At 38.7% G+C, this 13,984-nt stretch overlaps 1 protein-coding gene across 1 annotated transcript; it reads left to right on the forward strand.

Moving 5' to 3' along the window:
• Positions 1-5,364: 5,364 nt before the first annotated feature.
• LOC121733765 (cyclin-K) lies at positions 5,365-12,306 on the forward strand. Its single transcript, XM_042124115.1, has 3 exons — positions 5,365-5,958; positions 10,838-11,024; positions 11,769-12,306. The coding sequence occupies exons 1-3, from the start codon at positions 5,444-5,446 to the stop codon at positions 12,240-12,242; spliced, it is 1,176 nt and encodes a 391-aa protein (XP_041980049.1). The 5' UTR covers positions 5,365-5,443; the 3' UTR covers positions 12,243-12,306.
• The last annotated feature ends 1,678 nt before the right edge of the window (positions 12,307-13,984 follow it).

The raw sequence follows: 13,984 nt of genomic DNA on the forward strand, positions 1-13,984 counted from the left end.
TTTTCAGCTTCTTACAATATTAAAATCAATAGTGAAACCTTTGTATCTCTTTGAGACTTAAATATATGTAAGTATCGTAGTTAATGTGTGTTTACATTGCTTATCGTACGAGAGTATCTCAGTTGAAAATAACATTTTAACATACACATTGATAAGATAAAGAATGATCGGGATGACGATTTTCAACTTTAATTTTAGTGGTGATATTGTTTGTTTGAAAATTTGTTTTAAGTATTAAAGGTCAAAACAGGTCAAAAATATGTGTTAAGTACCCCGTACACGGTAATTCAGCATGACCATTCATTTACGTGAATTACATGCTGCATGATGAACGCTCATTTTTCATCATGCAGCATGATAATTCAGGAGGATAATTCAAGAGTATAATAATAATGTTATTTACTAAACTAAAAAAAAACGTGCGAGAGCCATGCTTCGGCACGAATGGGCCGGCTCGACCGGAGAAATACCACGTTCTCACAGAAAACCGGCATGAAACAGCGCTTGCGCTGTGTTTCGCCGAGTGAGTGAGTTTACCGGAGGCCCAATCTCTTACCCTATTCCCTTCCCTTCCCATCCCTACCCCCCCCCCCCCCCCCCCCCCCCCTCAGGGGCGTCTTTCCCATAGGTGCAACGTGTGCGGTGCACACGGGCGCCGCGGTCCTAGGGGCACCGAGCGCCGCTCGCACTTGGCGCGCGCCCGCGCTGGCCGGCCGCCACGGCCCACGCTTTATTGACCAACGTAAAAAGAACTCCAGTTTGAAAACATTTTTGGGTAATTTTTTTTTAAAGAAGGCAGGTCTCTGTAGCCCTGACGTCACTGCGACCCATGAGGATCTACTCGTATTGTGACTCCTTCGCACTAGAGTATCATCCCCAACCCTATACTGCTCAAAAATTGAACGATATGGTTGGGGTTGGTGCCACGAATTTCCTCTGTGGACGAGTATTCGTGGCGACCAAGGTGCCTATTCCTGCTCTGTAGTAGAGCAGGGCAGTCGAGGAGAAGGTGAATAGGTGTTTCATCCTCCTCTTCACAGAATCTGCAAGTCCTAAACAGAATGGGTATTTGTAGCATAATTTTTGTGTAATATCCGAAGCTCTTCTTATATTTGTAGAATTACAGCAAAGCAAGGCGCGCCATTAGCGGCTCGGCTTTTGCAATATAAATATTATAATCTTTATTTTTCAACGTGAAATGAACCTTAAATGTGAAAAGCACAGTGTTCTAATTTAGAAAACAAACTGTGCCATGCTGGCTCTTCGGATGTAGAGAAGTTAGAGCTCTTCAATGAAATCGAATAATGAAATCGAATTAATACCGATGTTGTGATGATGTGATGTTTAATAAGTATATAACATGAAATTTAAAGTAAAATTGAAGTACTTAAGCGATATAAAATTTATGTTTTGGGGTTAAGCTTGTTAGGGTCAGTCAAGACATCATGGTCAAAACCGAAAAAAACTTCAATCTACAAACAAATAACAATAGAGAAATTTATTTATATAAGAGAAATTTGACAGTACCTATACTAACTTGATGTGCTGTTATAGTTCGTCTGGTGGAACGAAGGAAGCCACCGCTTAGAGTCCTCGCCCTCAAACGGCCGGACAAACTGTACTTTTACTTTGTACCCATTTCATTTTGACCGCGCGCGCGCTTCTTAGGGGGCGCTAGGGTAATGTTTGCACACGGGCGCCACATGGGCTAGAGACGGCCCTGCGGCTCCCCTATTACCCTATTCGCTCTTAAAAGGCCAGCAACGCACCTGCAGCTCTTCTGATGCTGCGAGTGTCCATGGGCGACGGAAGTTTTTTTCCATCAGGTGACCCGTTTGCTCGTTTGCCCCCTTATTTCATTAAAAAAATATACAAAAATTTAATTGTTCTCAATAGTTTTTAATTTATATTATAAACTATTAAAAACTAATTATTATAATTTATGTTATAAACTAATAAAAATAATAATTAAAATTTAGTGCTGGTGTCTGTACACGGGTGGCGGGGCTTTTGTCATAACTCATAATAAACACACTCGTGTTATTAACAAGTTAATTAAAACTAGCGACCCGCCCCGGCGTCGCACGGGTAGGTATAAAATATATAGCCACTAAAAAACTGATTAAAATCGATAGCCTATGATCCTTCACGTGGGCTACTTCTTATCTGTGCCAAATAACATAAAAATTGCCGCAGTAGTTCGCGAGATAAGCCCTTTCAAATTATTTCCTCCGTTTTTTCCGCATTCTTCTAATCGTCTTAGCGTGATAAAATATAGCCTATAGACTTCCTCAATAAATGGACTATCTAACACTGAAAGAATTTTTCAAATCGGACCAGTAGTTCCCGAGATTAGCGCGTTCAAGTTAGCCCTTTCAAATATTTTTCCACATTTTCATCTATTTCTTCGCTCCTATTAGTCTTAGCGGGATAAAATATAGCCTATAGCCTTCCTCGATAAATGGGCTATCTAACACTGAGAAAATCATCAAAATTCGTTGCGTAGTTTTAAAGATTAAAGGGAACAAAGGGACATGAGGGAAAAAAAGCGACTGTTTTATAATAAGTACTAGCTGTCCCGGCAAATGTTTTGCCTGTTTACCCAGTTTTCCTGCTTTTCTCTTGAAGTTTTTCTGATTTTTTTTTGTTTTATAAACCTCACGGAGCCCGAGACCTTTCCAACGAATGCAAAATCGTGGAAATCGGTTCGTGCGTTCTGGAGTTATAGCGTCAGGAAGGAAACCCCGACTTATTTTTATATATTAGCTATGATATTAGATAGATACAGATATGTATTGAAAGAAGTTACTTAACAAAATACTATATTAAACAATAAAACTAAAACGTAAATTAATAAACTTAAAAATTAAATAAAAGAAATGCGAAAACAAGTTACCGCGTGGAGCTCGGAAAATTATCTCCTTCTCTATTCTATTATTAAATTTCGAAATTCAGAACAGAAGAAAAAAAACACATAAGTACCTATTATATCCGATAAGTATATTTTTTTTTTAATTTATGTTTAGGCACAGAATATATATTAGTAGTACCAAGTATAGGTTAAACACTTTATGAAACATTTCAGTCTAAACTCTAAACTGCCAAAAATTTAAAAAAAAATTAGCTCGAATAAATGTTAATTTCACTAAAATATTTCACACACCATAATAACGGAAAATAAACAAAAAAAAACTTGAGAGGTGTCAAAGGACACCCGGGCTTAGATAGGTATTATTTCTTATGTAAGTAATAAATACCTGTATAGGGGAACTGAAGGCAAAATTGTATATTTAAGGCAAAACTCGTCTTACATCAACAAATATAGCTTTAGTATTACATTTTTTATAGAATATCTTTATTATTAATCACTCTACAATTCCTATTAATCACACAGGCCATTTTGCCTGAGTGTGAAGGTAAAATGGACCACGGTAAAGGGCAAAATGGTCCCAATGCATATGTCATTTGGGGAATACCTTTTACAAATAAATGTTGTGTACAACTAAACTACAATGTGCCTAGAGGAGACAAATCATGCACTGCACCCGTCTTTTTTGTTTTTAGGTTTTCATGAATAAATGTCACATTTTGAAGTTAACCGTTTTACCCCTTTCATTCTTTAAATACTATATTAAAGTTAAAATCATGCAGAACACTGTGTCATATCATTAAATAGAAAATATTAATTACAACAAAAGTGCGGACTGGTCAAAAATTGTGTTTTTTACATCAAAATGTGAAAAAAATATTTAACCGCAATAAAAATCCGTTGTTCCGTATGACAGTTTCGCCGGCAATGACCGAGAACGGGAAGGGCCCGAGTAATTAGTAGCGTTACCTAGCAAATAGATGGCCCTAGTAGGTTTCAAGTAATTTGACCGTTCCGTTTTGCCTGCATGGTCCGTTTTGCATGCAGTTCCCCTACACTCAAAAATAGACGTCGCTTCACCGCACTGTTCAATGCCAGAGAGGGGGAGAGAAACAAGCACTACCGCACGGCTTACAACTATTTAGCATTTTTGCTATAGTTTTTAAAGTAACTAGTATAACATGTAAACTGGACCTTCGTTCCATCCGGGTGTCCCTTGACACCTCTCAAGTTTTTTTATGATGATAATCTTATTCATTGCACCTTGAATAAATTATTGTACAAATATTTCCGGTTTCCCACACCGGTTTCGGTGACGGTGGCCGGTTTCATTGAGACCATCCCACAGGAGTAATTTTATAGTGCTCAAATGTGTGCACAGTACACAAGAGTAGGTATACTCTTTATTCCTTTTACTCTCCTAGCCCAGTGGGCCGAAAGAACGACACGACTGGCGAAAGATCAGGCGCAGGGCCGACTTTTTACATGACCATCCGACGCATGGACGCATTACTTGTCAGACAATTAGGTGATCAGCCTGCATTGTCCTAACCAATCTTGGAAATAAAATATTGTTTCCAACGCGAGAATCAAACCCACGACCACGCTAAACCACTGGACTACGGAGATCACGATACGTTCTTGTAAATACTTACCGACGTTTTTTGTATAAATTAAATTGAAAAAGTTATTTCATCATCATCATCATCATCATATCAGCCTATATTCGTCCAAAAGTTATTTATTAGCAATAAAATATTATATTATGGCAAAATATATTATTTGATTTATTAATTTTGCGCACATTAACAGTTTGTATGCCCTGTTCAAAGAAACGCATATTTTTTTTAAGTGTTCGGGAGCACCACCCTGGAACTGAGTTGTCCCATGGGCATGCCGATGACATGCCGATCGCGCGATCCGCTGCATTATTGCATGACGAAAAATTAAATCACTTGTAAATCAATGTACAGCACGTAGTTTGCATGTCATTCGCGTCATTCACTACAATAAACGATCATGCGTGAATTACAGCACGTCACTCATGTCGTGCTGAAAAATTAAAGAAGTTTTCATTCAATGTACAGCACGTTGTACAGCACGTAGTTTGCATGTAATTCGCATCATTCACTGCAATACACGATAATTCGTGCATTACAGCACGTAATGCATGTAATGCAGAATTACCGTTTAGCGTGCGCATTATACGATCTGATCGATTGAGATTTGACACTCGAGGCTTGCTCGAGGCACTAAACTACGGGCCCCTTTAGAGGACCATTAATTAACATTAGTCGTTTAAAACAAATCATAATATTATATTGCAAATAGGGTTTTCATTAGAATATTTCGTTAACATTTCATTTATTATGTGATTTGTGAAAGCACGCCCGGCCCGCGCCACGCTTTAAGAATAGGCAAAATATTTTTGTTTCACATCCACAATTCGAAGGCGACGAAGAAGTTACGAGTCGCTTGACAAATGACATCTTGACAGTGACACATTAGTTGTAAATCAATGGCCGTGTTATCAAAAACGGACTAGCAATATTTTTATTTTCATAAGTTTTAATTATGCCTTATTGGTATTATGACAAGAAGGATCTACAGAATACGCCGTCATTCCGCGATGGAATCGCAAACGAAACAGAGAACCGATACAGAAAGGAGGGCGCGAGATTTATCATCGACACTGGTTCGAAGATGGACTTAGGTTATAACACAGTCGCCACTGGAGTTGTTTATTTTCATCGTTTTTACATGTTCCACTCGTTCAGAACATTCCCAAGGTATATCACAGCGTGCTGCTGCCTTTTTTTGGCGGGAAAAGTCGAGGAGACACCAAAAAAGTGTAAAGATATAATAAAAGTCGCCAAATCTCTGTTGACCGAACAGAAGTTTGGTTCGTTCGGCGAGGATCCCAAAGAAGAAGTGATGACGCTGGAAAGAATCCTGCTGCAGACGATAAAGTTTGATCTGCAGGTGGAGCACCCATATGGGTACCTGCTGAAGTATGCCAAGTGCCTGAAGGGTGACAAAGCCAAGTTACAGAAGATGGTACAAATGGCGTGGACTTTCGTCAACGACAGGTAACAGGCTCATTTACTTACTCATTTCTCACTTAAACAGTGTTAAATCCTCAAAGCATTTTTGAAATAAACATTTCTCTTATACACTTTGCACCATTATGCATTAAGGACGCTATCACATTTTTCCACAAATATCAAAGATTTTCAGGTACCATTTTAAAGAATTTGAAGTCACACTGCAAGGATATTTTGGTTTCAAATGAAATATATTCATCTCCACGTCTACACTATAAAAATTTTATAGCCGCATACAAAATTTTTACATAAAACGTTTTAACCATCACAATAATCGCAAAAAATTTAAAAAACTGGGGTTCGATTAGGTATCATTATAGCTAAATACACTGAACTAAGGAAAATAAATATACAAAAAATTGCTGCTTAATTAGTCCCCTATACGAATAGTTTAATATTTTATATAAAAACAAATAATATTTCCATTTATAAGAAAAATGAGAAACACTCAAATTTCTTCATACATTTTCGCCCTATCAAGAACGAGGTGAGCATCGTAACCGCCACTGTACAAGGCGCACTAATATTGAAAGTTATTTTAATGTCCTTAACGTTGATATTCGTACTGACCTGCTAATTTTTGTAATAATATTTTTGTGATAGCGTCCTTAAGTATATCATTTATGGGGATAGTAAGACCATTTTTAAATGTCTGTAATTTCTATTTGTAGTGCTTTATAACTGTAATCTAAGGTATGTTATTTTACTTACTTACTCAAACTTCACATCTTTAATAATTATTCTATGCTAAAAAATATCATGAGAAATAGTTATTGTGTAGAGTTTCTATTTCCTTTTGTGACAAAAATATATATTAGTTAATCATGAGAAAAAAAGTAATGCCTAGTATTCTAAATTTCTAATAGGCCTGGAGGTACTGACACAAAATTCTTGGTCATTTGTACCAGTTTTTTTTTTTTATGAAATAAGGGGGCAAACAAGCAAACGGGTCAACTGGAAAGCAACTTCCGTCGCCCATGGACACTCGCAGCATCAGAAGAGCTGCAAGTGCGTTGCCGGCCTTATAAGAGGGAATAGGGTAATAGGGGAGGGTAGGGAAGGGAAGGGAATAGTTGAGGGTAGGGAAGGGAACAGGGTAGGGGTAAGGGGATTGGGCCTCCGGTAAACTCACTCACTCGGCGAAACACAGCGCAAGCGCTGTTTCACGCCGGTTTTCTATGAGAACGTGGTATTTATCCGGTCGAGCCGGCCCATTCGTGCCGAAGCATGGCTCTCCCAATGGATGGCGTATGGCGGTTTTACAGGGGTATAATTAAATAAAGGCAAAAAGGAAAATGATGGTCATAGCGCTCGCACTGGCAGCCTAAACGCGTGGGCGTTAATCGAACGTGTCTGATAAATAACGAGTGTCGAACGATTTGTTCCACAAAAATGCTTGTATTTTCAGATAGTCGAAAAAAAATAAGTAGGCGAAAGCGTAATGCCATACTTGTCGGGTGCGGCTTACAGCCCGCCATACCGACGCGAATACGTTAATTTTAATAAAAAAATTGAACCATTTGTACCAGGCTAACTTTTTCATAGCTAATCATCGTCGAGTAGCCATTCACGAAAATCACCTTGCCATACCTTTCCGACAGCGCCCAATGGCTGCCATACCACTGCAAAGGTGTAATTTTTTTTCTTTTCGCCAAACATATTTTAGAAATGTAATATTTGAATATAAAATATAAATCGGCATAAGAAATAGCTGTCATTTTGTACGGCATAGCCTGGCCAGTGTATTATAGACGTCAGTGACGTAATTATACCCCTGTAAAACCATATTTTTGGTCATTTGTACCATACTGGTACAAATGACCAAAAATTTTGTGTCAGTATCTCCAGCCCTATAATAGACTAAAGTTTTTTAAACATTTTATTAAAATTATATTACTGTATATTCAGGGTATTTAATATTACGTGTAAAGATTATAGATAGTTATGATAATAACTATAATAATAATAATATATTTTTTAATTCACAATGTAGACATATTGTTCAATTTGTGAACTAATGTTTAGTTTCATCCACAACATGTTGTTTGAGTTTAGGAGATCACATAAATTGTTTTCTTAATTAAAATGATTTCGTAGCATACAAATAAAAATGCAAATATGTATAAGTATAATCCATACTTTTATTATAAATGTGAAAGCGTGTCTGTCTGTCTGTCTGTTATCTGTTCAAACCCAAACCACTAAACCAATTTATCTGGAATTTGGTATGGAGATACTTTGTGTCCCGGGAAAGGATATAGAATATGTCTTTTTATATGGAAAAAATGTATGGTTCCTGCGAAATATACTAATTTTGACGGGAGAGAGTTGCGACTTGCGTCTGAGTGCGGGCCTCATCAAGTAGTAAACAATTTGATTGAGAGTAACATTAATATTTAAGAGAATACACCTGTAGCCTTAGCACGGCCACCAGTAGAAATGCGAAAGTATGGACAAACTGTGGAGATAAACTTAAGGTAGCGTTCCGATCTTTTTTCGTTCCCAAAAATTCAATTAATATGCCACTTTATGACAGACTATAGTCCTAAAAATTCAAATAATATCCTACTCTATGACATAATATACTATAGTCTGTCATAAAGTGGCATTTTAATGGAATTTTTGTCGGTCGCGATTGGCCGCGGTAAAGATCGGAACGGCACCTTTAGTTTATGTCCACAGTTTGTCCATACTTTCGTATTTCTACTGGTGGCCGTGCTAAGGCTACTGGGGCTAGAGAAATGAAAAAAAGTATGTGTAATATCTATAGTCTCCCTTACCTCAAGCCTATGCCGCAGAAAGCGATAGAGACAACTGCAGAAAATCAACGATTCATTGTCCCCTGATTCCTTCTCCAAAACTTAACCAATTTAAGTACTTTTTTTATTAAAGATTAAATAAAGGCTTGAGCTGTGTTCCTATGTTTTATTTTTTTTGTATAATCTAGCCAAATCTGTTTTCTGGATGTTTGAACACAGCTGAAAATCTGGCCATTTTTTTGGGTTTTTGAACGTTCATATCTTATTTAATAATTAAATTATGAAAAAAAAAGAAAACATAGGGACATTGTATTAGGGGCCGTAGATATTTAAGAAAAAAATTATAAGTCTACTAGCATTATCCAGGGAGGAAACAGGGGACAATGTTTCTATGGGTTTGGACTCCTCTTAATATCCAGTCATAGGCATTTTGAACCTTGTCAAAAGTGCCATCTACATAAAGCTTAGTGAATTTCTTTGCAAGGTATTTGGGCAAGATATTGGGGGTTTACTATTGTTTAGCTTGGGCTAGACAAGTCTTTTATTTAACTTGTTGCTTATAAGTTTGTTAATATCTTAATACCACCAAGTCTCTATTTTTTTATATCATAACAACCTACACATTTTATTCATGTGTTCACCTAGTCTGACATTAACACTAAGTGTTAAAAACCTCTATAAAAATAGATTAAAAAAAATATTCCCACCTACATTCTTTGGTAGGTACTCGCTGTATTTATTTAGATACACTAGTATTATTAAGTTATGGGTCTCATTTAGGATGCTTATAGAATTGAATAGAATATACTTTATTGCGTTCAAGATATTGTACAAACATAAATACATTCAGCAAATATACAAGAACGCAAAGGCGGCTTTATTGCTAGGAGTACAATGATAATTAGTGTAGGAGAAAGACTACGTACAGATTATATATATAAATGATTAGCAATTAACCATTGTGTATGTTACATAATTTGTTTACCTGTTGCTCTTGACACCTGTTAGGCTGCGTTTCCGAAGCTAGCGGTGCCGAATTGACCAATCACCATGCTCGAAATCATCGCTGTCATTCCGCTGGAATAGCACGATTGGTCAATTCGGGCACCGCTAAGCTCCGCTCCGCTCCACTCCGCTTCAGTGGAAACGCAGCCTTAGTGGAGTGAGGGGGAGACGGTATTGATTCCAACAAACATGGCCGCCCTCGGCCAATCAGGGCGGCGACCTTAATCCAGGACGCCAGGGCAGGGGCAACACATATAACCCGGCGCCCTTTGGGGATCTCATAGTCGTCCTTTGGCGTCGCCGCCGATAGGACTCGCTAGTAGTACTACTCGCTCCAGACCACTTTTGGTTCTTTGTGTGGTATGGAATTTTTGGGTCTGTGAGAGCAATGTATAAATTAAAATCGCGTGGTATCGGCAATTAAGTATTTGAAGATTGAATAGGAAAGGAGTTTTATTTGATTCCAAACGGTAACATTTTTTTATTGTGTTTCAAAAATGAATACTTGCTAGCCTATTTTGTAGATGTCGCGCGCGTTTAGGTTGTGTTAATTTTATAATTTGCGGTGACGATAAAACAGTATAATCCACCAGATATTCTAATTAAATTGAAAAGTAATTTTAAGCACAATCAATGGGCTATTTAGCTCCCGCCTATAAACAGTGCCGGTTTAGGATTACCAGCGCCCTGGGCGAAATTTCTTCGGCGCTGAGGGTGCCGGTAGTGTCAAATAAAGGGGCGCCTGTTTTTTTGTTTACCTTCGATGCCCCTTTTTATCCGGCGCCCTGGGCGGTCATCTAGCGTCGCCCCACCCCCTAACCCAGAGGTTCCCAAACTTATTTTGTCTACTGCCCACTTTAAGAATAAATGTTCTAGCGCCCCCCATTGTTTCAATTTAAAATACATCCAGATGAAATTAAATTTACAAATCACCCCCCAAGCCTCTACACAACACTCCCATTTTTTTTCTGGGTCTCACACCACCCCCCTTTAGACCTGCAGCGCCCACAATGGGGCGTTATCGCTCGCTTCGGGAAAGGCTGCCCTAACCTAACGCCGCTTGTAAACACGATAATACGAAGAAACATTCGATATTTTAGCCTGTGTACAACGTTGTGCTTACAATGGGAGCCGGAGGTGATAGCTGTGGCCCTGATGTTCCTCGCGGGGAAGCTCAGCAAGTTCGAGGTGATGGACTGGAACGGCCGGACACCGAAGCACACGGCCTGGTGGGACATGTTCGTTGAGGATATCACCATGGACCTCCTTGAGGATATTTGCCATCAGGTGAGCGATATGCTGAAGCGATGTGGTTTTAAATTTTTTGATTATGATTTGCTCCATTTGTTTTTTGAAATGATAAAATATTGTACTCTTGAAATTTAATATTAAAGAAAAGGAAAGTTATTTATAACATGTAAAATGTTATTACTTATTAAAGTTAAAACTTTTTGAACATTACGAAATTGTAGCTCCAAATAATTTTGTGAAATTATGAAAATAAAATAATAAAACATTAAGTTAACGCACTGGGCGATTGAAACAAAACAAATTTTGTAGATTCTAATTGTTGATTGCACAATTTGTTACAATGTACTCAACATTAGTAGTCTATAGTAGTAGTTTTCTATTTGGAAAATTGTTTGTTAACTTTAAATTCTCAAAAGCGTTATATTATCTAAGATTATGGAGTCATGAAAACGCCATCTAGCGACTGCACCCAAAGTTTATATTTTATAATATTATCATTTATCACTATGCAGCATTTTAATCAATAACTGCTATTAATAATAATGAGTTATCATCACAAAACAATTGTTGTATACAGGACGTTTTACATAATTTATTACTGTTAAAGCTGAAAGTGTTTTTATTTTAATCTAAGTTACATTAATTACAATGACCTAAGACCTTATTAAAGCCTTTAATTTTAAGTTATTGCTAAGCATGATATTTGTGCCGAAACATAAATACTTAGCTGTAATTAAGTTTCTTACACTGAGCCTTGTAATTAACATATTTTTGTTGTAGGTGCTGGACCTGTACTCGCCGCAGAAGCAGGCGACCGGGGGGGATTCCCCCCCGGCGCCCACGACCCCCGCGCCGCTCCTCACCCCGCAGAAGCCAAAAAACGACAAGAAGCCCTCCGTTACACCGCCCACTTCCGTGTCACCTATCGCCGTTACCGCTAAGCCCGTGGTCTCCGCCCCCCTCAAAAACGGGGGGGACCTCAAGCCGGAGCCGCCCAAAGTTGACATGCGGTTCACGTACCCCGCATTCACGCCGGTGCCCCCCTACCCCCCCGTGTACTCGGCCCCCCCGCCGGGCATCCCGCGCCTGCCGCTGGTGGGTCCGCCGCCCCCCCTGCACTACTCGGAGCCGCCGCCGGCGCCAGCGCGCTTCCCCCCCGTCAACGTGCCCCCTCCGAACTACTACTCCCCCCTGCCGACGAGAGGGCCGATGCCCCCTCGTCCGCCCCCGCGCCCCTACTACCCGCCCTCGTAACGGAGAGCTAGAAAACCATAGGGTATATAAATTTTTTACTGAAATACAATTAATGAAATCCTTATGATTAGTTTTATTTACTTCCCGTATATATTTTTCAAAATCTTTTCAATGATTACAAACGTAAGAAGTACTTAATTCGTTTCGTGTTAAATTAATTTGTCATATAATAATATGTGAAGTGTGGTGAAGTGTAGTTTATATTGTTTACAGATCTTTGCTTACGTCTAAAAATTATTGAAGTTTAAAATGATTTTTGGATCACGGTAAAGTGACATTACAGTTGGCAAAACAAAGATGTTCGTCGCTTGCACGGACTCCCATTGGACTCCCACACGTAAACACGATGCGACGTCGCCAAGTAGAAATCGATTACGCCACGACATCGTAATGTGTCTTGAGAGAGACAGAAAGATAAGATAGATACTCAGAAGATACTGGATCCACCCATTTCTTTCGACCATGAATAACGGGAGTCATTTTATAAAGAAGTATAATGCCTTATAAATAGACCACAACAAGTTTTTTTGATTACGGCGCAAGATTGCATCGTGATCGTTGTGGAAATATACGACGTCGTGACGTAGGTTTCCACTAGGCGGCGTCGTATGGTGTTTATGCGCGGGAGCCCTAAGACTACTGATGACTGATCTAACCTAAACTCATCCTATCAAAGAAGATGACACCATGAAGACGAGCACCGTTCTGGTCGGCAACTAATCAGTAACTCGGCAGTTCCATCCTCGCGGATACCTCGCTCCGAGATATTGGCTAGTTGCTAGCCCGGCCGGTCAAACGACGAGTTTGCAGAAACATCAACGACACGGCATAACACTACTTAGAGAATTTTACGGTAAGCATATAAAAATATTAAGTCATTAAAATAGTTATCACCACATATTATAATTTATAAAACAAAGTCGCTTTTTTTCCCTCGTGCCCCTTTGTTCTCTTTAATTTTTAAAACTACGCAACGGATTTTGATGCGGTTTTCTTTAAGTATAATAACATTAATTAAATAGTGGAGAAATACTGTTAATTCTGGGGTTTTTAATGTGATACATCACATTAAAGGCTAATTTTCGAAGCGATTTTAACCAATACGGCAATAATCCTTATTCAATTAAATACTTTCAATACATTATTGACTTAATATAGATCTATATGGCCCTTTACAGCATATGATTTAAATTAATATTTTCGAAGATATTACAGATTTAAAAATTGTGGGACGTAGCTTTTGCGGCGGTATCGATCAATGCGGGCCACGGGTAGTAATGAATATAATTAAAAACTACTGAATCGATTTTAATCATTTCTTCAGTGAGTGACATAGGCTATAATATATATTTTATACCCGTGCGAAGCCGGGGCGCGTCGCTAGTTAAGCATAAAATAAACGAGACATTTTTTTATTAAATTGGTAAATGCGATTCTAGGTTATAAATAAGTCGCCTTTGACAACCCCACCTCGCACCTTAGTCGACAGTGGCGCCAACTGGTGAGTGATAGTCCCCATAAGGCTTCAGTCTCGAAATCGGAGGGGAGGGGGCGGGAAGCCGTCGAATACGCCGCGCGCTGTGCCGAGGCCAGCCATATATACTCTGGTTAACAAGTACCATTTTCGTCAAAACCTGATCTCATGCACCGAAATTTATAATTTTGGCCTCATTCGATTTGGAATATCATCTAGAAAATTCTATCAAAATTCCAAAAGGGGCTGAAAAAAAAAATGCAAACGT

This window comes from Aricia agestis, chromosome 14, assembly GCF_905147365.1.
Source record: "Aricia agestis chromosome 14, ilAriAges1.1, whole genome shotgun sequence".
Taxonomy (NCBI): Eukaryota; Metazoa; Arthropoda; class Insecta; order Lepidoptera; family Lycaenidae; genus Aricia; species Aricia agestis.

What these genes read in the sequence shown, in the direction of transcription:
- LOC121733765 (XM_042124115.1), top strand. Translation starts at nt 5,444, where the DNA reads ATGCCTTATTGGTATTATGACAAGAAGGATCTACAGAATACGCCGTCA. An exon ending in TGGACTTTCGTCAACGACAG is followed by an intron (nt 5,959 to 10,837) that starts GTAACAGGCTCA and finishes TCGATATTTTAG; the next exon opens with CCTGTGTACAACGTTGTGCT. An exon ending in TTGAGGATATTTGCCATCAG is followed by an intron (nt 11,025 to 11,768) that starts GTGAGCGATATG and finishes TTTTTGTTGTAG; the next exon opens with GTGCTGGACCTGTACTCGCC.